This window comes from Nyctibius grandis, chromosome 7 (genome assembly GCF_013368605.1).
Source record: "Nyctibius grandis isolate bNycGra1 chromosome 7, bNycGra1.pri, whole genome shotgun sequence".
NCBI classification, from domain to species: domain Eukaryota; kingdom Metazoa; phylum Chordata; class Aves; order Nyctibiiformes; family Nyctibiidae; genus Nyctibius; species Nyctibius grandis.
The window spans coordinates 11,995,896-12,019,270 of NC_090664.1; the positions used below are offsets into that span (position 1 = coordinate 11,995,896).

At 41.6% G+C, this 23,375-nt stretch overlaps 1 protein-coding gene across 1 annotated transcript in view; it reads right to left on the bottom strand.

Moving 5' to 3' along the window:
* Positions 1 to 1,136: 1,136 nt before the first annotated feature.
* The window catches only part of GPD1L (glycerol-3-phosphate dehydrogenase 1 like), a 30,386-nt gene continuing 8,147 nt past the window's right edge, over positions 1,137 to 23,375 (bottom strand). The window contains exons 4-8 of the mRNA XM_068404732.1: positions 20,311 to 20,449; positions 19,049 to 19,161; positions 10,930 to 11,163; positions 10,395 to 10,501; positions 1,137 to 7,055 (exon numbers count right to left, since the gene is read on the bottom strand). Of these exons, the coding sequence (XP_068260833.1) occupies positions 6,959 to 7,055; positions 10,395 to 10,501; positions 10,930 to 11,163; positions 19,049 to 19,161; positions 20,311 to 20,449 (690 nt within the window). The 3' untranslated portion in view covers positions 1,137 to 6,958. The remainder of the gene's footprint in view (positions 7,056 to 10,394; positions 10,502 to 10,929; positions 11,164 to 19,048; positions 19,162 to 20,310; positions 20,450 to 23,375) is intronic.

Below are 23,375 nucleotides of genomic sequence, written 5' to 3' on the forward strand. Positions count from 1 at the left end.
TTTTGTGATCGTTTTTACTTTTCTGTTGACTCAGACTTACTAGAATTAAAGGCCCTTTGGATGGTACGTTTTAGATACCTACATATTTATTCTACTAGTTGATTTCATGCACTCTTAAAATAAACACAATTTTGAGCTAAAAGTACAATGAGAAATGACCTAATGGCTGAAACTGTGGCTTAAAATTAGGAATAAAATGCATCCAGTCACAGCTTTGCTGGGCAACCACCTTTACCTGTCTCAGTATCCCTATTTCTAAATGAGGACATTGCTCTCATTTTATTAAATGCTTTGAGGCTTTCAGGTAGACAGTGCATTATTCTGTCCACCAAAAAAACCCATACTTCTTTTACAGTATGGTGCCCCACAACTAAGTAATAGACCTTCCTTTCCCTGGTTAAACACTTGTGACACCTCCAACCCCTTTTGCTGATGTAAAAACTGGCAAAACTGAGCACAATGGGCTCTCATCATTTTCCAGGCTCTTGCAACTTCAAGATGCAACAGAAACAAGCATTGCTGTCTGGACGTTACAGGAACCCAAGTGATGCTGAAAGATCTCACAGACCATATTGTCCAAGAGCTGAGGCAGTGCCTATTGCCCTGTACTGGGAGGGTTTTAGACAACAGGCAAGACAGGGCCTTGGGCAGAGGTAATAAGGTGTTGGGTGTTTTATGGCAAGATCCTTCTCTCACTTCCAGTAGATCCAGAACACATGCACCTGGTGCTGAACTATAACCATCTGCAAACACAAGGAACACAGTGTAGGACAGCCGCAGTCATACAGGAACCTAAGGAAATTCAGAAATAAATGGGAAGAAAAGTAACTGCGGAGCAGGCAGAATTGGTCCCTGACCCACCAGTGCCCTCCAGTGGCTCACACAGCAACTCAAGGAACTAAAGACAAGAACGTGTTTCAGAGGTCAGACAGCATTTCATTGAAATTGTTTCACTAACGGACAGAAACAAAACTGGTGACATCTGGATATCAAATAGCTCTTTTTAAAATGTAAGTTCTTGCATGGCAATCTCATATCTGCTACCATTAAATACCATATCCATAAAAACCTACATTCCATCAAGTGAATAAAATATTAATCGCAAGCTGTGTAAAATGAGACAACAGAAACCAAAGTGATTCCCAAGACAAAAATGTTTATTTGTACTAACTCTTCAAATGGGCACACATTCACAATCTTTAAACAAAAATCAGTACACATGTCTAGGGTAAGTTGAGTATGTATCATCAGAAGATAATGCCTTCCTTAGCAATTAATGTTCATAAATCAAGAATTAGTTACAAATTTACGACCTTCTATGCAAAAACCTTACACAGAGGTTAATGTTTTCACTAAGACTATCCCTGTACTAGGCAAAACAGAGTGTTTGTAGAACGGGATTCTAATCATTCAGTTCCAGTATCATACCACAGTCTTTTAAGGAGCAGTAAATATTAGTGGGGGAAAAATACCTAGTGCCAAGCTGAATGTTCTGAAGCACTGAAAAGCAAACACAAATGGTGAAGTATCTATAGAAATTTAAATAAATTATTTTAGCTACTGAAATCTCACTTTTTGTCTGAAAAGAACAAGAATATCATTACAGACTGGAGGAAAGAATTCCACAAAAACCTTTTCTCTGGATTTGCCTTAGAATAGGCTTCTCTACAAAACAAGAACAATTAAGATTTTGGGGTTTCAGTGGTAGAAGTAGTATTGGAATAATAAAGAAATAATCTTAAAATATATATTAATTTACCACATTTAGCTCATATAGCCCTTTATGTATCTTACAAAATGCTACTGTTCTACACGCTGCATGTAAAAAAAAGTTTATATATATATGTATATATACACATATAAAGGCAAAGCCAATCAGCTTGGTATTAAAAAAAAGCCAACACAAAGCATAAGCAAACACACTGAAAGTTATGCAGTAATGAGGAGTGTACGCTCCACGTGTGCGTTAGTGTAACAGTGCTTCCAATCTTAACACATCCTTTTAATTGTCTTAGCAGAGTGCTTACTCCAAGTCAGCTCTATCAGTGATCTCCTCAACTGCCACAAACAATCACAGAATCACAGAATGTTAGGGATTGGAAGGGACCTCGAAAGATCATCTAGTCCAATCCCCCTGCCGGAGCAGGATTACCTAGATCGTATCACACAGGAACGCGTCCAGGCGGGTTTTGAATGTCTCCAGAGAAGGAGACTCCACAACCTCTCTGGGCAGCCTGTTCCAGTGTTCAGTCACCCTCACCGTAAAGAAGGTTTTCCTCATATTTATGTGGAACCTCCTGTGTTCCAGCTTGCACCCATTGCCCCTTGTCCTGTCAAGGGATGTCACTGAGAAGAGCCTGGCTCCATCCTCTTGACACTTGCCCTTTACATATTTATAAACATTAATGAGGTCACCCCTCAGTCTCCTCTTCTCTAAGCTAAAGAGACCCAGCTCCCTCAGCCTCTCCTCATAAGGGAGATGTTCCACTCCCTTAATCATCTTTGTGGCTCTGCGCTGGACTCTCTCTAGCAGTTCCCTGTCCTTCTTGAACTGAGGGGCCCAGAACTGGACACAATATTCCAGATGCGGCCTCACCAGGGCAGAGTAGAGAAGCAGTGAAGGTTGAGGGCAGCCTTGGTTGTAGTGACCATGAGATGGTAGAGTTCAGGATCTCATGTGGCAGGAACAGAATAGCTAGCAGAATCACAACCCTGGACTTCAGGAGGGCCAACTTTGGCCTTTTCAAGCAATTGCTAGGGGAAATCCCATGGGACAGGGTACTAGAAGGTAAGGGGGCTCAAGATAGTTGGTTAGCATTCAAGGACTGCTTCTTCCAAGCTCAAGATCAGAGCATCCCAGCAGGTAGGAAGTCAAGGAAGGGTACCAGGAGACCTGCATGGTTAAACAGGGAACTGCTGGGGAAACTCAAGTGGAAGAAGAGAGTGTACAGATCATGGAAGGAGGGGCTGGCCACTTGGGAGGAATATAAGTCTGTTGTCAGAGGATGTAGGGAGGCAACTAGGAAAGCTAAGGCCTCCTTGGAATTAAACCTTGCAAGAGAGGTCAAGGACAACAGAAAGGGCTTCTTCAAATACATTGCAGGTAAAACCAACACTAGAGGCAATGTAGGCCCACTGATGAATGAGGTGGGGGCCATGGAGACAGAGGATAAAAAGAAGGCAGAGTTACTGAATGCCTTCTTTGCCTCTGTCTATACTGCTGGAGGCTGTCCTGAGGAGCCCCGGACCCCTGAGGCCCCAGAAGAAGTCAGGATAGAGGAGGAATCTGCCTTGGTTGATGAGGGCTGGGTCAGTGTCCTGGTTTGGCCTAAACCAGGCCGATTTTCCTTTCAGTGATTTTTACTTTCAGCTAAGTCTCCTCTAAATAACTGCACTTTCTGAAACTAACTGCATGTTTTTGCAGACAGTGTCTGCTTCCAGGACTGATAACGCTCGAAGTTTGTAGTTATCGCTGAGGCACCGGTAGGGATGTTGTGCAGTAAGGCTCTTGCTGTACTTTTTCTTAGAGAAACCAAGGTCACTGCTGGATTCCTCACTGCTTACAAGTGAAAAGCTGAAGGGGGGGTCGCAGCTGCAGGGGGGAGCAGACAGGGCAGGTGACCCAAAATTGACCAACGAGGCTATTCCATCCCATACACGTCATTCTCGGTATAAAGCGGGGGGATCACGAGGGTCTCCCTCTGGCTCCTCTTGCCCCCTCTTGCTCGCTCTTGCTCTTTCTGCTATGGCCGGTGTCCAAGGAGGACTCCGACTGTTTTCCTGCTGCCCCCGATCCCGATCTGTGCATCCCTGAATCCAGCTCTCGACCGTCGCTAGGCCCAGCCTGGGCCTTCCCGGAGCCTGCCCTGCAGTGCCGGTGGTGACGTTGCCGACATCGGGGGAGCTCGATCTTGGTTTTGTATATATATTTGTATATATTTGATTATTCCAATATTATTATTATACTCTTTTTCATTATTATAGGTTTATTAAAACTGTTTTAACTTTCCAACCCGTAAGTCTCTCTCCCTTTTCCCTTTCCCTTTGGGTGGGGGGGGAGGGTTAACAGAGAGCGTCTGCTGCAGGTTTAATCGCCAGCCCAGCTTTAAACCGTGACAGTCAGGGACCAATTAAGCAATCTGGACGTCCATAAATCCATGGGCCCTGATGGGATGCACCCGCGGGTGCTGAGGGAGCTGGCGGAAGTCATTGCTAGGCCACTCTCCATCATCTTTGCTAAGTCGTGGGCAACGGGAGAGGTGCCTGAGGACTGGAGGAAAGCGAATGTCACTCCAGTCTTCAAAAAGGCCAAGAAGGAGGACCCGGGGAACTATAGACCGGTCAGCCTCACCTCCATCCCTGGAAAATTGATGGAACAACTTGTCCTTGGTGCTGTCTCTAGGCACATCAAGGATAGGGGGATCATTAGGGGCACTCAGCATGGCTTCACCAACGGGAAGTCATGCTCAACCAACTTGATAGCCTTTTATGAGGACATAACCCGGTGGACAGATGATGGTAAAGCTGTGGATGTGGTCTATCTTGATTTCAGTAAAGCGTTCGACACGGTCTCCCACAGCATCCTCACAGCTAAACTGAGGAAGTGTGGTCTGGATGATCGGGTAGTGAGGTGGATTGTGAACTGGCTGAAGGAAAGAAGCCAGAGAGTGGTGGTCAATGGGACAGAGTCCAGTTGGAGGCCTGTGTCTAGCGGAGTCCCTCAAGGGTCGGTACTGGGACCAGTACTATTCAATATATTCATTAATGACTTGGATGAGGGAATAGAGTGCACTGTCAGCAAGTTCGCTGATGACACAAAACTGGGAGGAGTGGCTGATGCACCAGAAGGCTGCGCAGCCATTCAGAGAGACCTGGAGAGGCTGAAGAGTTGGGTGGGGAGAAATTTAATGAAATATAACAAGGGCAAGTGTAGAGTCCTGCATCTGGGCAAGAACAACCCCATGTATGAGTACAAGTTGGGGACAGACCTGTTGGAGACCAGCGTAGGGGAAAGGGACCTGGGGGTCCTAGTGGACAGCAGGATGAACACCTGATGTTAGTCAACTTCTAGCCACCTGTTATATCTAAATCAGAAATAAGGCAAAATAACTTTTCTTATCGATGAATATCTGGTGACATTCATGAGATCTTCCAAACATTAATGCAGAACATTATAGGAGCATAAGAAATGGTACCCCTGAGCTGAAGCATCTTCCTGTCTCTACAAAGCTACCCCAATGCTCGCCTATTTCAGAGTAATTCAGGCTACTTAAGGAACTATGACAATTATTTCCAGGCACCCCTTTGTTTTAGCAAGTTTTGAATGACTATTTAAAGCTTCAGGATGGGCTTGCAGTCACAAATCCTGGTCTAAAAACATCACTGAGAACAGTGAACAACAGTTCCGATACTGCTCTGAGGTTTGGAGTGGTTATTCAGAGCGGATGGGCATTCTTGTTGAGCTCTGTAAATCTCAGTGCTAACCCTTGTCTCTCAGCTGCAAGAATGAGTCCACTCTTTATGCACCTAGCATATATTTTACCAAAAAAAATAGTTTAGTATACAAGAAAAGCAAAACAGATTTCATTTACCTAGCCAACCCCATCCCCAAACTCCAGAAAATCACAAATTTTCCAATAATAAATAAAATTAACCTCCCTCATAAAGCAAAGGTGCCTGAAAAAAACCTAGCTGAGATACCTGGGGAATAAAAGACACGGATGCCTTTGAGAAGCTTTCTGGGAGATCGGTCATAAAGGACTTGATCCAGTACCCATTAAAGTTTTGTCCAGTGAAAAAGTAACTCCAGAATTCATTTCTCTGGGGAGGCTGGTTCAGGACTAGACAGTCCAGTTGCTGTGTCAGTCACTGGCAGGCACTGAAATGAATGCAGTCAGCATACTGCACATAACCCTTTTGACAACCCAAGCATGATCTACCAGAGAATTCCCCAAAGATTCCTTGGAGTGTTGTGTGGAGTGCAACACTTTGTAGCTGATGGCTAAGCCAGAAACACAGCATGACAATTTTAAGCAGTGGATACCCCAAGAGTAACCTTCCCCACCCACCAAATAATACTAGTGGAGAACGACCACAGGTACAACACTAAAATGAACCCTAGGCTCCAGGGTTCAGAATCCCCAGATCAACATCTCCCACTTGTTTTGGGGAATGGGATTCTAGAAGAGCCTAACATCTGGGGACAGCAAGGGAAAAACAGAGAAATACAAAAATGCAAGGATTAAAAAACACAAGGGGAGGTAACAATCCCCCTCTAGCATATTCCCTTTAAAACAGAGTAATTACGAACTTCAAATTCACTTAGAAATTGGTTTCAAAATAGTCTGACGGTTTTAAAGACTTTCAAAAATAAAAATATTCTCCACCAGAGTTCATTAAAATATCCCTGTAGCCCCCTGAATAACTGCTACCACTTGTTCTGCACTAATATTGCTTAAATTAATATAACAGTAAGCACGCAAAATGTTAAAATTTCAATGTGTATGCACAATAAAACCAAGTTCTAATGGAAAGACTCCTAATATTTCAAGGTTACAGGTTCGATTCAGTCTCCACCAAAACCAGTGGGATTCTTCCCATGGTGTCCAGTGGATTTTGAACTAGGCCTTAATAAGAGACAACAAAACATTGTGTTTTATGGTGTAGGAACACACACAAGGTACACTTGTGCATATACACTAGATATGTAGTGCAACTTTTGCATTGCGCATCTTAAAACAGTTGTATTTTAACCAGTAAAATGACAATCACCAAGTCAACACTGCATGCTATGTCAAACTAGGCTGTAAAACAAAAAACAATACCCTTTCAGAGACATTCGTGTTGTTACTGTTGCCTATTGAGCAGCTTTGAACGAAGTTTAATGATACATCCCAAATACACCCAAATACAAATTTAAAAGGCAGAAAGCTGCATTAGTATGATGGCCTGACTGATTTTACATGTGCTCTGGATGACTCTGAAGGCAGGATATCATCTCTCTGACAGGCTTCCCTTCATAGCAGATTTGATACACAGCAGTGAATAGTGGAAACCTGAGGAAACAGGGTGGGGAAAGCAAACACAGCGTAAGTTTATTCTGTAACATTTTCTTAAATGAAAGAAATAAAATGGGGTGAGGAGAGGGAGAGGAAAGAGAGAGACCGAAAAATCAATTTCTTTAAATATTTGTCAAGTGCTAACACCAGGCTGAAAAGCACTGGATAAATACAGAACCTCCATGCATCTCTGAAATGAGTCACTCTCAGAAGCCTAGCTAGCTATAATAGAGCCTGCAACATTCATTATGTATGGCACAACCATTAAGTGATCTAAAAAATTAAAAAATTAAAAACACTTGCATCTTTCCTTGACATTCTTATAGCAGTACTCATCTATGGTTAAAAAGGATGACTGGCACATCAGTTACACATTATCTCTGAGCAATAATTTCATAATACAATTCCAGAATATGACACAAAGAGACCTGAGAAGAAATTGAAGGTCAAGTTTTTAATAAGAGTTCAAAATTAAATGTGGATTTTGAAACACTGAATTCAATCTCTTCTTTTTTTTCTTTTTTAAATTGGCCACATTTCCAACAACCCTCAAATTATTCAGGCTTCTCTGATAATCGGAAGGCTTGTTACAGCCAAGATACTTTACAGAAATTTATATTTGCTTTCTGTCCATCCTGGACAGTGACAGCCAGACAAGTCCCATTTTCATACAGAGCCTGGTGAATTTTAGGGATTAATTATCTGTTCACCAGACTAAATATGCCATTTCAGTGTGGCCTTTTATATTGATAAATTTTGACCAAACACACTACATTATTTTGACTGAAATAAAAAATAAGGAGCATCAGAGATGGTGAAATAGTTAATTTCTGAGTGATTCAGAATATATCTGGACCAGGACTGTCTCCCCAGGACAGTGTTCTCATCAGTCACTCTAAAGCTTTCCCTGTAATGCACAAATGCAGCACTGCGCAGTACCGAGCACCATATATGCTTGCCAGTACGCTCTGCTAGCGTGTGTCATACTGAGGTAACTCTGGTATCACCACATAGCTCTGAACTAGACTCCTCAAAGTGAACCAGAGGTCACAAGGGAAGCCGTGAGCTATTCAGGAGTACCAACACAGCATGGTGACTACTGCATTCTCGAGGGCAGGTACAGGATTTGTGCTTGGCTGAATGCAATACTTTGCATTACTGGGGAGGAAAAAGTGGGGGAATGGACATGCTTGTGAATTTAGTCTGTTGTTTCTATGGTGTTTATTGTAAGTGCTCAAAAATTAAATGCTACATTTGGAATTATCTGAAACATTTTAATGTCCTGCTATGAATGCATTTCCATTTCTTTTAGTTTATTTTTGTGCAGAACAGGACAAAAATAGCAGCAATAGCAAAAACTATTTCAGGTCAATCCAGCTGACTTGCTTTTTGGTTTTATTTCATCGGTGGAACCAAAATTAGCATGTAGACACATAGCTGCTCTTTCAAATCCAATGCTACAGTGTTTAGGTTGCAAAACCCCTACCAGGAAATATGCAGAAAAAAAAATTAATAAATGTAAATGCGTAACATGCCTCACTTATCACCTGTTTTGTAGAATATATTGGGCTGGTGGGGGCTGAATTTGCTTTTACCATAAAAATTTAAATGTAGGCACTAATATAAAATTTGTTATGCCTAGGTGAGATTTTACTGGAGGTGGCCACAAAACATGTGAACCTGCTGAAGCAAAAGCAAGCTTCACACAGCTTTAGATACAGTACTGGCAGTTACTTCTCGGTGAAGAAGTACCACTACTATAAACTATATCTTGATACCTCAGTCTTGCTGTTTATCACAGAGAACATTACTCTGCTGTGCACAGCCTGCCACACTTCACACAGGGAAAGCAAAATCCAGGCTGTCCACAGGCTCAGGGCCAGCCAACTCCAAATGCATCTTATGTCTGAGCACACTAAGAGGGCTAGTTCTACAACCGTTGAAATGAAAAAACAAATTGCAATGCAAATTACAACAGGCATCAACCCTGCTACCAAGGCTCTTCTACTGAACTTCGACTTTTGCATATTTTTACGTAGCCTTGGGACTCTTTCTGTAGGGTAAGAATATGAAATTTTACTCGTACTAGAGACTCTTACCTCTTCACTTTGAAACCATGGCTGGTTTACTGCGTTTTGTGTTTTAAAGCAATAGCAAGAGAGTTTTTGAAGAACACTTTGAAAGTTGCTTTCAAGAGTCTTGTTGAATGAGACCTTTCATGAAGAACTGAATGTTGGTATACCAAACCAAAATTAGCAACTCTGTTTTCATATTTTTGATTAAAAACACAACCCAAATTCTTCTATAATGCACTCTATTTGTTGTAATATAGAACAGGGAAAAAAACAACCAACTAAACAAAAAAAACCCCAAACACAGCATCCTGTCTCATTTAGGGAATCATAAACAGCAAGGACTGAAGCCAAGATTTTAATTAGATTTTTTTTCTGCAGTTAGCTTAATTACTGTACGCTGCAGAGACAGACTTAAGTGCCTTACTCCCAAAGATAATGTTAAAAAATAAGCAATTTAATGCAGCTGATTCATTAAAACTAGACTTTAAAAACTGTTTTGAAAAAAAAAGTAATAATGCTTGGTCTTCTGACTGGTAGTCATTTATTTTCTGATTTTGCCTCATCTACAAACAGGAACAGATAGAGAGAATGCATCCCTTAATCTCATAAGGAGACAACTGTGTGTGGCTTTGGGAATCATATATGTTCTGACTCTAATAAAAAACCCAGGACAACCTGCTTAATTCCATGCCACAAAAACCTGACCTAGACAAGCAGGTGGCAGGTTTTATCCTAGACCAAACTGGAAGTCACATTAGGAAAGAGAACTGCGGTATCTAAGCTAGAATACATGTGGACAGAAGCAGCCACTCTATTCAGCTGATCAGCTATACAGATCCTCAATAACAAAGATCCTCTCCTTGGAGATCAGCAGTGAATTTACTGCTATGAAATGAGCTGTAGAGCCTCTTCACAAGTCTCCTTAGGAAGCTCAGCTTCTATTTTTATGTATTTTATTCTTTTCACATGTTAAAACACACTCTGCTATGCTCTTCTGTGATAGCAGGAGGCAATAATACATTCTGTAAACAGAAGGGCATTCACAAATTTAATGCCACACTATTAGCTCTATCTGCAGCAATATTATTTTGAGGTTTTATTCACTTCTCTCTGTGATTTTACATGGGGATTAAGCTACTTTTATTACAGTTATTTTCGTTTTGGCTATTACCTTCATGAAGATATCAAGACTAAAAATGCAAAAAGAGTTATGGAGGTAAAAAAGAGGTATGTGGAACTTCCTTTATCTGTTCTTACTTACTTTTCCAGCATTCCTTTCTGCTTGAGGATGCGATACACTTCTGCAGAAGTCTGTGGTCCTTGCAGTTTCTGACCATTCAACATTTCTTGCTCCAATTCTTCAATAGACTAAACAATGGTGCAGGGGCGGGGTGGGGGGAGGGGGGAGAAAAAGAGAGCTATGATAAAGTTTTCATAAGCCTGACAACATCATCTGGATAGAAAAAAAAAAGATGTTACTGAGGGTTTTTCCTTTCTCAAAAGTGTACTTGAGTGAGCATATACAATATTCTCCTATATTCTTGTTTGTAAATATTCTCCTTCTCAAATCTGCATCTCCCATCATCTTATCCCTCCAGCTTTTTGTTTTTTTATAATCACCCCTCCTTTTTAACACCTTTACACTCATTCTAGCCTTGTAAAACACTCAAAAATGAGGGGAAAGAGAAGGGTACTCAGTAAAGCTAGCATGTCTCAGATAACTGTACAAACATTACTCCAACAAACCAGAAGTGCCAGTACTTGTAACAATGGATTTCACCCAGTGAATAAGGTACCTTTCCAGTTTTAACAAACGCTTCTGCTATACGTCGATTCCGGCCACCGTAACACGTTGTGATGAGATCAGCAACTCCACAGCTCTCCATGAAAGTAGCAGTAGACACCTGTCCTTTGCAAAAAATTCTGGCAAAGGCAATCATCTCCATTAGGCCAAGGCGAATAACAGCAGCTTTGGTATTGTCACCACAGCAAAGGGCATCACAGAACCCAGCTCCTACTGCTACTATATTCTAATGAGAAGAGAAAAAACAAATGAGAAATGAATCAATTATTGTTTACAGAATCCTAGGAGACACCAAAAGACAGAGTTCAGATGTCCTTAAGAACTGTAAACACTTTACTAGTGTAAGATTAGGTTGTTGTTTTGTGGTTTTTTTTGTTTTTTGGTTTTGGGATTTTGAGGTCTATGGGATAACCTTTTAAAAAAAAAAGAAAAAACCAAAAGATTATAAGTCTGACATTACTAAGTATTTCCAAGGATAAAAACATAGTTAAAGCTCTGGAATAAGTTGCCCCAGAGGCTGTGGAGCTATTATTATTGACTATCTTTAAGAACAAACAGGTTACACTACACCCAAGCACGGTTTTAGCTAGATTGAGCTGTTCCTGTCCTGAGGTAGGGGTGAAGTTAGACTGACATCCCACAGCCCTGGGAGTGTTTAGTGCTCAGCTAAAAACAAACACATTTTTGAACAACTTCTGGGCTTTTCCATGTACTTCTTGAACACTTCAATACTAAAGCTTCCCCTTCCCTCCAACTTTGCCTGCTTTGACTTTTCTTTCCACTTTGAAGCAGACTACCTGATCATAATTTACAGTATGATTTGGCCTATGGTGTTCTGTTGTCTACTTCTGCCTTTTGCAATCTTTGTCTTTGGAGCAACAGAAATACTGTTTTAAGCAAGTCATACCAAGACTAGTTACTTCTGAGGAAATGCGGTAGGAAACAAGGGAAGTTGTGAGTCTAACTTTGAAACACTAAGCTCCTCGTTTGTACAATGTCCCCATTGTATGTTCTTTCACACAGTTTGCAAATAATGAGGAAACAAAGCAACTGATTATGCTCTAGAACACACACCCAGACCTAGGAGACTTATATCCTGGTCTACATAACCCTCAGGTCACAACTATGAATTTACACGGTCTACCATCTGGTTTCATTTAAATCCTTGAAGAATCTATGACAACTCTCTCGTGTCTAATATACTGTAGAGAACTGAGTTATACCACATTGAAAGTTAGACCTTACTGAAGAACGAGCCACTCCTTTTAAAAACAAAACAACAAAAAAAATCTCACAAAACTTCAGACTGAGACATCTTTCAGTCCAAAACAAGGCCAAAACAGGCAGCTTGGTACTTGAAATCTCTGGGTGCAGGCATTAAGCCGAGTTTGTTTCAGGAAGATGCTATAAGCAAAACACAAATTAACACACAAGAGCCTAATGGCACTAGCACTATAGTAATCCTCTGAGAAGCAGACCGAGGAGGAAGAATCATGTATCTATTTGGCGAAAACATCTTTCTGTATCTGATATGGTTGATCCTGAACACTGCCACTGCCAAAGCCTACACCTGAAGCTACAGGAGTTTCTGCAATTGCAACGGGTATACATTTGTCCAAGAGGAGAGAGCTACCCATGTTTCTGTGAGCTCCAAGACTGACTGTATGTGCATACACAGCATGGGGGTCTGAGAGCCCGATAAACAAGGACAACTTCAGCCTACAGACAAACCTGTTGTTCCAAAGGTTCAAAAATACTGTCGCCACAACTCCAGAATTACTGCAACACAATGTTCCTCTTGGCCTGAGGGATTCAGAGCTCTCAAAACCACTTCACGCTTGAGCAAACACATTTCCCCCTTCTCAGCATTAACAGCTTTTGTCATTAAAGTGCACATCCTGTAAGCAAGATGCACAGGGTGTTTTTTATATTGCCTATGGTTTTAAGCTACTAAAATACTTTGCACTAACAGGTAAGTCTTTAGCTGGTCTAGTATCCAGAAACTGGCATTAGTCCTAGTCCTACAACATAAGCAAGGATTGGATTCAGTTATTTTATCACCAGGAAAGCGAAGCTACGCTCCAGGAAAGAAACGTTGATGCCAGGCAGTGCTCACAGTATGTGTCAGAACAAATGAGAAAAGTGATTTGTGCCAGAGGTCACAAATGCAAGGTCAATAGATGACCAAGAAACCAAGGCTAACAAGTCTGCAGACTTTGCTGCCAGATTGTTCTCTTACACAGTCAGTGCTCAGAAATATCCCGTTTACAGTCCTACTCTGTTTACAGTAAGTTTGTGGAGTGCTCATGAAGACAGCTTCTGAGGCCATTTCTGAGGAACCACTACCTCTCCATAATTAAATCGATCATTAGAGAACTAAGCATAAATATAATTCACCTGGGACATCCAGCCTTCCTTGAGGCAGTGTCACAGCTCAGCACAGCCTTTCCCTCCAGCTTACACATGAACTTGGAGAAGCTCCTTGCTTCACATCATGAATGAGAGAGGTCAGATGAATCTGGGATGAAACCGGTGTGCCCAGCTCGCTCCCTGAAATGCCTGTACACCAATGCACGCAGCATGGGGAATAAGCAGGAGGAGTCAGAAATCCGTGTTCGGTCGGGGGGCTATGATCTAGTGGCAATTACAGAGACTTGGTGGGATGCCTCGCATGACTGGAATGTGGTCATGGATGGCCATGTCCTGTTCAGGAAAGACAGGCCGCTAAGGAGAGGTGGTGGAGTTGCTCTTTATGTGAGTGAGCAGCTAGAATGTATTGAGTTCTGTCCAGGGGCGGATCAGGAGCGAGTTGAGAGTTTGTGGGTGCGAATTAAGGGGCAGGCTGGCAGGGGTGATACTGTTGTGGGTGTCTATTACAGGCCACCGGATCAGGATGAGGAGGGTGATGAGGCCTTCTACAGGCAGCTGAGAGCAGTCTCGCAATTACAGGGCCTGGTTGTTGTGGGGGATTTCAACTACCCTGATATTTGCTGGGAGGCCTACTCAGCCAGCCATCCCCAGTCCAGGAGGTTCCTCCAGTGCATTGATGATAACTTTCTGATGCAAATGGTGGATGAGCCAACTAGGAGAGGAGCGCTGCTGGATCTGATCCTCACTAACAAGGAGGGTCTGGTGGAAGAGGTGAAGGTTGAGGGCAGCCTTGGTTGTAGTGACCATGAGATGGTAGAGTTCAGGATCTCATGTGGCAGGAACAGAATAGCTAGCAGAATCACAACCCTGGACTTCAGGAGGGCCAACTTTGGCCTTTTCAAGCAATTGCTAGGGGAAATCCCATGGGACAGGGTACTAGAAGGTAAGGGGGCCCAAGATAGTTGGTTAGCATTCAAGGACTGCTTCTTCCGAGCTCGATCAGAGCATCCCAACAGGTAGGAAGTCAAGGAAGGGTACCAGGAGACCTGCATGGTTGAACAGGGAACTGCTGGGCAAACCCAAGTGGAAGAAGAGGGTGTACAGATCGTGGAAGGAGGGGCTGGCCACTTGGGAGGAATATAAGTCTGTTGTCAGAGGATGTAGGGAGGCAACTAGGAAAGCTAAGGCCTCCTTGGAATTAAACCTTGCAAGAGAGGTCAAGGACAACAGAAAGGGCTTCTTCAAATACATTGCAGGTAAAGCCAACACTAGAGGCAATGTAGGCCCACTGATGAATGAGGTGGGGGCCATGGAGACAGAGGATAAAAAGAAGGCGGAGTTACTGAATGCCTTCTTTGCCTCTGTCTATACTGTTGGAGGCTGTCCTGAGGAGCCCCGGACCCCTGTGGCCCCAGAAGAAGTCAGGATAGAGGAGGAATCTGTCTTGGTTGATGAGGGCTGGGTCAGGGACCAGTTAAGCAACCTGGACGTCCATAAATCCATGGGCCCTGATGGGATGCACCCGCGGGTGCTGAGGGAGCTGGCGGAAGTCATTGCTAGGCCACTCTCCATCATCTTTGCTAAGTCGTGGGCAAGGGGAGAGGTGCCTGAGGACTGGAGGAAAGCGAATGTCACTCCAGTCTTCAAAAAGGGCAAGAAGGAGGACCCGGGGAACTATAGACCGGTCAGCCTCACCTCCATCCCTGGAAAACTGATGGAACAACTTGTCCTTGGTGCTGTCTCTAGGCACATCAAGGATAGGGGGATCATTAGGGGCACTCAGCATGGCTTCACCAACGGGAAGTCTTGCTCAACCAACTTGATAGCCTTTTATGAGGATGTTACCCGGTGGATAGATGATGGTAAAGCTGTGGATGTGGTCTATCTCGATTTCAGTAAAGCGTTTGACACGGTCTCCCACAGCATCCTCGCAGCTAAACTGAGGAAGTGTGGTCTGGATGATCGGGTAGTGAGGTGGATTGTGAACTGGCTGAAGGAAAGAAGCCAGAGAGTAGTGGTCAGTGGGACAGAGTCCAGTTGGAGGTCTGTGTCTAGCGGAGTCCCTCAAGGATCAGTTCTGGGACCAGTTCTATTCAATATATTCATTAATGACTTGGATGAGGGATTAGAGTGCACTGTCAGCAAGTTCGCTGATGACACAAAACTGGGAGGAGTGGCTGACGCAACGGAAGGCTGCGCAGCCATTCAGAGAGACCTGGAGAGGCTGAAGAGTTGGGTGGGGAGAAATTTAATGAAATATAACAAGGGCAAGTGTAGAGTCCTGCATCTGGGCAAGAACAACCCCATGTACCAGTACAAGCTGGGGGCAGACCTGTTGGAGACCAGCGTAGGGGAAAGGGACCTGGGGGTCCTAGTGGACAGCAGGATGACCATGAGCCAGCAGTGTGCCCTTGTGGCCAAGAAGGCCAATGGCATCCTGGGGTGTATTAGAAGGGGTGTGGTCAGCAGGTCGAGAGAGGTTCTCCTCCCCCTCTACTCTGCCCTGGTGAGGCCGCATCTGGAGTATTGTGTCCAGTTCTGGGCCCCTCAGTTCAAGAAGGACAGGGAACTGCTAGAGAGAGTCCAGCGCAGAGCCACGAAGATGATTAAGGGAGTGGAACACCTCCCTTATGAGGAGAGGCTGAGGGAGCTGGGTCTCTTTAGCTTGGAGAAGAGGAGACTGAGGGGTGACCTCATTAATGTTTATGAATATGTAAAGGGCAAGTGTCAAGAGGATGGAGCCAGGCTCTTCTCAGTGACATCCCTTGACAGGACAAGGGGCAATGGGTGCAAGCTGGAACACAGGAGGTTCCACTTAAATTTGAGGAAAAACTTCTTTACGGTGAGGGTGACTGAACACTGGAACAGGCTGCCCAGAGAGGTTGTGGAGTCTCCTTCTCTGGAGACATTCAAAACCCGCCTGGACGCGTTCCTGTGTGATATGGTCTAGGCAATCCTGCCCCGGCAGGGGGATTGGACTAGATGATCTTTCAAGGTCCCTTCCAATCCCTAACATTCTGTGATTCTGTGAAATAAAGAGTGAGTTAAGTACAGACTTTTAACAAGATCTAGTCTATTATGCCAGAAATACCAGAAACATCTCCTTTTCCCAAGCTGGTATTTATAGAAAAACGCAGAAGCTGGGAGAATAAACTGTTTCTCATAGTGTACTATTTCTCATCCTTTAAATACTAATACAGGAGTTGCTTTTACTATTTCCACGCCCAAAAAGACAGTCTGGACTGGCATGTGTGCCTGCTCACTTCTGTCCTCGAAGCTGTAGTTTGCAGTGATGCTGCTGACATTTTGAATAGGCACTGCTATAGAAACAGAGTAGAACCTCGCTTTTTAAACCTGTCTTTTCACACAACATGACACTGTCATCTTCTGAAATAGGAATTTCCTCCTTCCACCAAGTTAAATAATGCTCACTTATACTATTTTTTCATGAAGTAACTTTCCAAGTTTAATAAAGTAACTGTCAGCTGACAGACACTACACTTTAGATTTTCCCTAAAAACAATCACATGAAAAGATGCTTTTTTCACATTTTTTACTACAAAGATTATCAGACTAATCATAACTAAGCAAAGTGCTTGTTGTTACCCTTAGCAAACAATTCTCCTAATAATAGGAATGTACAACTTCCAAGGAAAAAAGCTCAAGTTTGCATTTCACTATTCACATCTGAGCTTTGCATTTTGCTTTGCACAGGCAATAAACACATACCCATCTGTTTAATTTTAGCTTCATTTTCTTTCAGAGGCATACATGTTCCCAATGCACTAATCAAATTTTGCAATGTTTGAGTTAAAAACAGGTCAGGAAATTACTTACATGCACCCAGCACAAGATTTAAGATTAAACTAGAAAGGGTTTTAAATGAAAAATTACTTTCAAAAATATTATTTTAATAACATTTTCTTTGAGATTAAGGAAGAGTTGTATGTTTAAAAAACATCACCTATACTAGCATGACTGATCCTTGCCACTTTATATCAGTTCCATGCCTTTTAATCAGGCAAGAAATCCATAGTATTTTCAAACAAGTTAAGCTACCCTTAATTCGCTCTTTGTTTAGAGCTCATACCATGCATTTCTTTGGAAGTCTCAACTCAGTTAACAAAATATACTGCAATCAAAACCAAATGACCAGAGCACACAGAAAATATACAGCTTTTTAGAAATGCAACCAGAAAGTTCAGTCTGCAGGATGCATGATGAATAATAAAGCAGGAGGGAGGAACAAAACAAGGCTACAAAGAAAATATGCAAGTTTCACCTCAGTATCTTTCCAAGTAAAGAACAACAATTTATTTAAATTCTTATGCACTTCCAAAGACATACTGCTATCTTGCCTGACTTGGATCTTGACAGTGGAGTTTGACTGTCTGATGACTAGCTGCTCAGTTTCATGGGCACACTCATCTCTAGCACCCTTTCATGAGGTTTATCTGGAATAAAAATTACCTGGGACAGAACTCCTCCATCAAGCAAGAATTTAAGCTAGTCAGAAAACATCAGGCTGAGGAGATTTTAAAAAAAAAATAAATCTATAAAACTTTTTGACTAATTTCATGGTCTATACACAGGGATTTCTTTCCTGCTAACCTCCCACATCACCACAGCATTTTAAAGCAATGGCTGTGGAGCCAAATTATGAGCTCCACAGTCTTGAGAAACTGCTACAAATACAGTACCTCCAAAGCATGTTACACCAAAGTGTATCCCATTAGCCCAGTGCACAGACCCATGACCTCCTCCTTCTCAGGACTTCCAGTATAACAGCTCTCAAGACAAAATTATCAAGAAAACCAGTATGCCAAAAATTATGTTATTATAGCTATCAATCTACTTCCTGCTGAGCAGGAATCAGAACTCCTTAGCTTAAGACATCATTCATTGGTGTGGTAGCTTTGCAAGTGAATGGTGTAGTTTACACATATTTTCAACAGAGAAAACAAAGCAATACCAAATAATTATCCAAAACATAAAAAATAAAAAAAAGTAAGCCAAATTATCTACTAAACTGCTACACCCATCAGAAATGCTTCCACGATAGATATCAGATAACATGATCTACAGCACTATTGGCCAGGGTGCCAAGTGACTAATGCTTTCCTTTCACATATGGCCTGTAAATTAACCTGGAAAAAGTAGCAATAAGAATACATTTAGCTAGCCTTTGCTTCCTGTCAGCATCAATTTTGTTACTAAAAAAATTCCAGATGAATAACTGTCCAAAATAACTTTTTTCCTATTCAGGTCATTTCTGTATATGGTTATCCACATGAACCTTATGCAATGTATGTCCACAAAATATAAAACACGTGTGCTTACATTGTGTAAGTCAATGAAGAGGGGAATAGTTTTGTCAACAGACACAAAGGATTAACGCTGACTCCTTTCTCTGCTTCTTTTTGTGAACACGTTGTTGCAAAAAGAAAAAGGGAACTAAAACGGACCAGTTAGATGAAATCAACACTTGTTTCATGACTGCGTGTAAGCCAAGTGAAAGATGTAGAAAGAGAACTTGGGAGATGGTGAGACAAGGGTCTAAAAGCCAACTCTCGGAACATGCTGCTCCCTAATTTCCCATGTGGTTCTTCCGGAAATGTTACGTAGCAGTTTTATATATTATATAAAGCACAATAAACTTAATTCTTCAAATGAAAATACCCTATTTTTTCTACAAGGATCACCATCCCATCTGTGTACCAGCTGTAGTCTGTTAATCTTACCTTCAGAGCACCACAAAGCTCAACTGTATCTGCATCGTCTACTACAGTTATTCGGAAGTTTGGAGTCTGCAGGAGTTCTTTGAAGAGAAGGCCATTTTCCAAGACTTTGCTGCCTGTTTAGAGAGAGAAAGGCAGGCTAAAAAAATGAATAATTTATTTGGGTGTTATTTAGCCTTTCCCGTGCAAGTCAAAACACTTGAAAGCAGAGATAAGGTTGTTCTATCTCCATCTTAAACAGAGTCCTGTTTTAAGTGACTAAGGACATGTCTACATCACACCTAAAAGCTCTGCACTGAGTTACTCTGGACTTCTTCATAATTCATTGTCTGCTCAGCAACAGAGTCTAAATAACAATTCCATTAATTCTCTATACTCTCACTTTTTTGACCATTCTCTTTAAAAAGAACAGTTAATAATAAAAGAAAGGTGAATTAAAAATATAGCAGGTGCAATTCTATCGATTATTTTTAAGGCCTGCATTCCAGAAAAATACCTACTGAGTATGTTGCCACTGACAAATATTTCTAAGTGCTAAGAGGTAATTCAACCATTCAAAAATAAGTTCAATGCAAAACCTGTTAATGACAGGTTACAAAGCTAAAATGCACAAACCTGTAAAAATTAATACTGAAAAAACATGAACTCTGTGCTATTATGTATGACTACCTGTATGCATACACACACACGTATGCCTATCTAGACACTGAAATCCAAGTCTAGGCACATCTTTGAGCTGCAAAGGTGTGCTGACATCAACACAGAACTAAAACCATGTCTAGCCCTTGGTGAAACTAATTGTTTTGAGAAATTAAAATAAGATATTGATATCTTAAAAAAAACACAACCCGAACATGCATAAAGGTACCATCTTGACCATAACACCTGAATTGGAGTACAGAATATATAATCATTTACCCATATGAAGCCGTGAAGATCCAAGAAAAATCTTAAGCACAGTAATAAAATAAAGCAGTTTGTTATGTGGAGGGTGACAAAAAGCATGCTTAATATTTCACCTGCTAAGGTCACAACCCTAGTGAGACTAGGTAAAATTGCACTCCTCCCTCTCCCTCTATTCCTCGTATTGTCCTAGTACTTTTTGAAGTGTAAACATTCTAGGAAATTCAACATTAAAATAAGAAGAACTGAACAGCTTATGGTAATAGTGAGCTAATGTTGAAAAGCATAAAATTTAATCTATTTGGTGTGCAACTGTGAGGACAGGAGCATGTTTTAAACATTCTTATTACTTGGAACAGTACCTATTGTGGTTTCACAGAATTTCTCTGCTGCCACCTCATTGGCAATGTTAGCTCCCATCAGCACACTGATGTCTATTCCCATCTTCTCTCGAATAATGTCAGAGATCAGTTTGAGTCCCTCCGGGCCTTCATCTATTCCCTGCAGCCAACATTAAACGGAATTACTAAAAAGTCATTCATAAGACACAGCACAGAAGAAAGCATATCACAATTAGTCTTGTCCACAGGCGAGAACTGCAACAATGCCTGTTCAGAGAGAGACTAAAGATGACAGACTTGCTACTGGTGAAACTTCTGCTATTGTTGCGACCTCTCCAAGCTGTCTTAATTTCATAGGAGACAGCACCTTAAGAATTAGGACAAAACTGTAAATGATGGTAACAGTGTTTATTCCATGCTCAGTCAAAGCCCTGATTCTAAGAAGTGATGAATATTCAGCTTTGTTAGTTCAGAATCTCAGCTGCTTACTATCAGTGTATCCTTACTAAAACCAGTGAAGCTTCACCAATCCATCAGTTGTGACTCAGGCCTGCACTTGGATTTGAAATTGCACTAAAACTCACAAAATGGCATCCCGATAACTTGTTTTGTGACGAGGTATCTGAACTGAAATATCAGAGACCGATTCCCTTGTGTACAATACCAACAACAGTTTACTAGTAGAAACCCGGTTTAATAATTTTGAATACTACTACAAATGGAACAGCCATTCATAGATATGTAGAAAGCTGAACAACTGCGAAGAGTTTAACTTGTAAGGATATTTTTCATCTGTATTTATAACACACTCTTTACAAAGCATCACAGTAGGGGCAAAAATAGGACCTTAGGAAAGATCACCCCAGAGATTAATGCTGCAGGGGAGAAGACAGTCTGGTACCCTGAATTGCCTGAACCAAGAACTCCAAATGAGACCACTTTCTTCTCACAAACCCCTTTTCTCCTAGCCTGCTAAATGCGGACTCCTTTTCAGTTTTTAGAACAGGGGCATGGTAGACAAGCTACTGAAATGGTCTGTCTTTCCCATAGTATACCACCTTTTATACAGTACTATTTTTTAATGTTGGGGATTTGGTACTTTTGGGGATTAGTAATTTTGAATTACGACTTAAAGGCAAAAAAGGCAGTGTGATCCTCTACTACTTCCACATACACATATACACGCACTTGTATGTTGCCAGTAATTTGCATTTCCACAGATCAGAGGTGCTATTCCTTAAATAACATGGTGCAATCAAGAGACATGCAGAAATGCCTGTATAGAACCAGCTAATTAAACTACAGACATTTCTGCATTATTTTTCAATCTGTGTCACTTAATGCACATCTCTGCTTTCTCATCTTTAATGAGACTTACAGAAAGAATCTGAAAGCAAGCACACATATACATGTTGTATTTCTCCCTCACAGTGTCAAAAATGTCCCCACAAAATAACTGTAAGGCCCTTCCTCCTAAGCAGGCAATTAATAAACAGAAAAGCATGCACACATTGGGAACAACTCCAAAAATGTGAATATGTGCACAGCAATTATTCACCCAAGTGAGAGGAGATCAGACAGGCTTAGGTGCCAAATTCAGCTCTGCTATGAAAGAGATGCAACTTCTGACAAAGTCAAGGAGAGCTGCACCTGTTTCTTTTAGAGTTCAATCCAATACTGAATGACAAGATGACAGGAGAAAAAACAAACACCTCTTCCTCCCCCAAAAACCAAGGCTCCAATATGGGAATTTCCACTGGGCAGCAATGATTCCCAGACAATGCAAGTCCGATTCTTGGTCTTATCGCTTGAGTCCTAACGTGTCTGCCAGAGCGATCCCTGGGGCCTCTGTAAAGGTAGATGACAATGAGATTGATATTGAGGCTGCCTGAAGAGTATGCTGAGTGACCTCCGCCTACCCTGCTTCCTGCGCTCGCTGCTGTAACACATCCTGCATCCTACATTGTATATGGTTCCTCCCCCTATGCCACAAAGATTTGTTAGGTGTTCACAGACACCAGTGATCAGAACTTATGCAAAGCAACACAGATGCAAATGTTTCAAGGGGAACGTAGATTAACCAGCATACAAATGTATTTATTTCCCAAAGACTCAGGTTTATTATCAGACGTTAGGCTCTGCTTGAAGATTGGACTGTCAAAAAAAGAAAGAAAAAAAAAAGAAAAAAAAAAGGAAAAAAAAGGCTAAACAATGACACACTGCTAGCTTGCTAAGAGATTTAGAAAGCACAGAAACAAGACATCCCCTAATGATATTTTTCAGAGCAGAACTGCACTTTAACTGACAAAGTTAACACAAGCCACTTTAATAGCATTAGTGTTGAGCATAATGAGACCACTAAAAATATGACTTTGATGAAAACAGCATGCATAAAGAAGCTGCAAAAGTAGAGGAAAGAATGCATTCCTGCCTCTACTACTTAGTTTCATTGTTGTGTTAAATCTCTGCCCTTTCTTCTTAAATGCACAGTTATGCCTTTTCATAAAAGCTAACGTGTACTTTGCATTCTCCTGCAAAAAAATTAAATGGGGCCTCACACCATTTCTTTTGAAAGGCCGCCTACTGATGCAGGGTCACAACATGACAGTGGGAAGCTGCCTAGTAATCAACTCCGCTTTGCATGGCAGGTGTCACTATTTTACTTACACTACACTAAGTATAAGGTTTTTGTTTTGTTGGGTTTTTTTGTTTGTTTGGGGTTTGGATTTTTTTTTTTTTTTTTTTTAAGGTAAGTACCCCTCCTCCCTTTTTTTTTTTAAACATAGTCATTATTCAACACTCCATTAAAGCACTGGTAACCAATACCCAGAGCAGTAATCCCAAGGGAATATAGGCCCAGATTCTGACTTCAGATATGCTGACATAAATCCTCATTTACTCCACCAATTTCATTAGAGTTATTCCTAACACTAAGGACATGAGAACATAAATCACATTTAGCAAATTAAAGGAGAATAAAGTTTATCTTGAGCTTACAGAAGAAAGAAGCATAAACAGACAACTTCAAAGCAATAAACTTAAGGGCATCTAGGACAGTTGTGTAGTTTTGATGCTATGCATTCAGC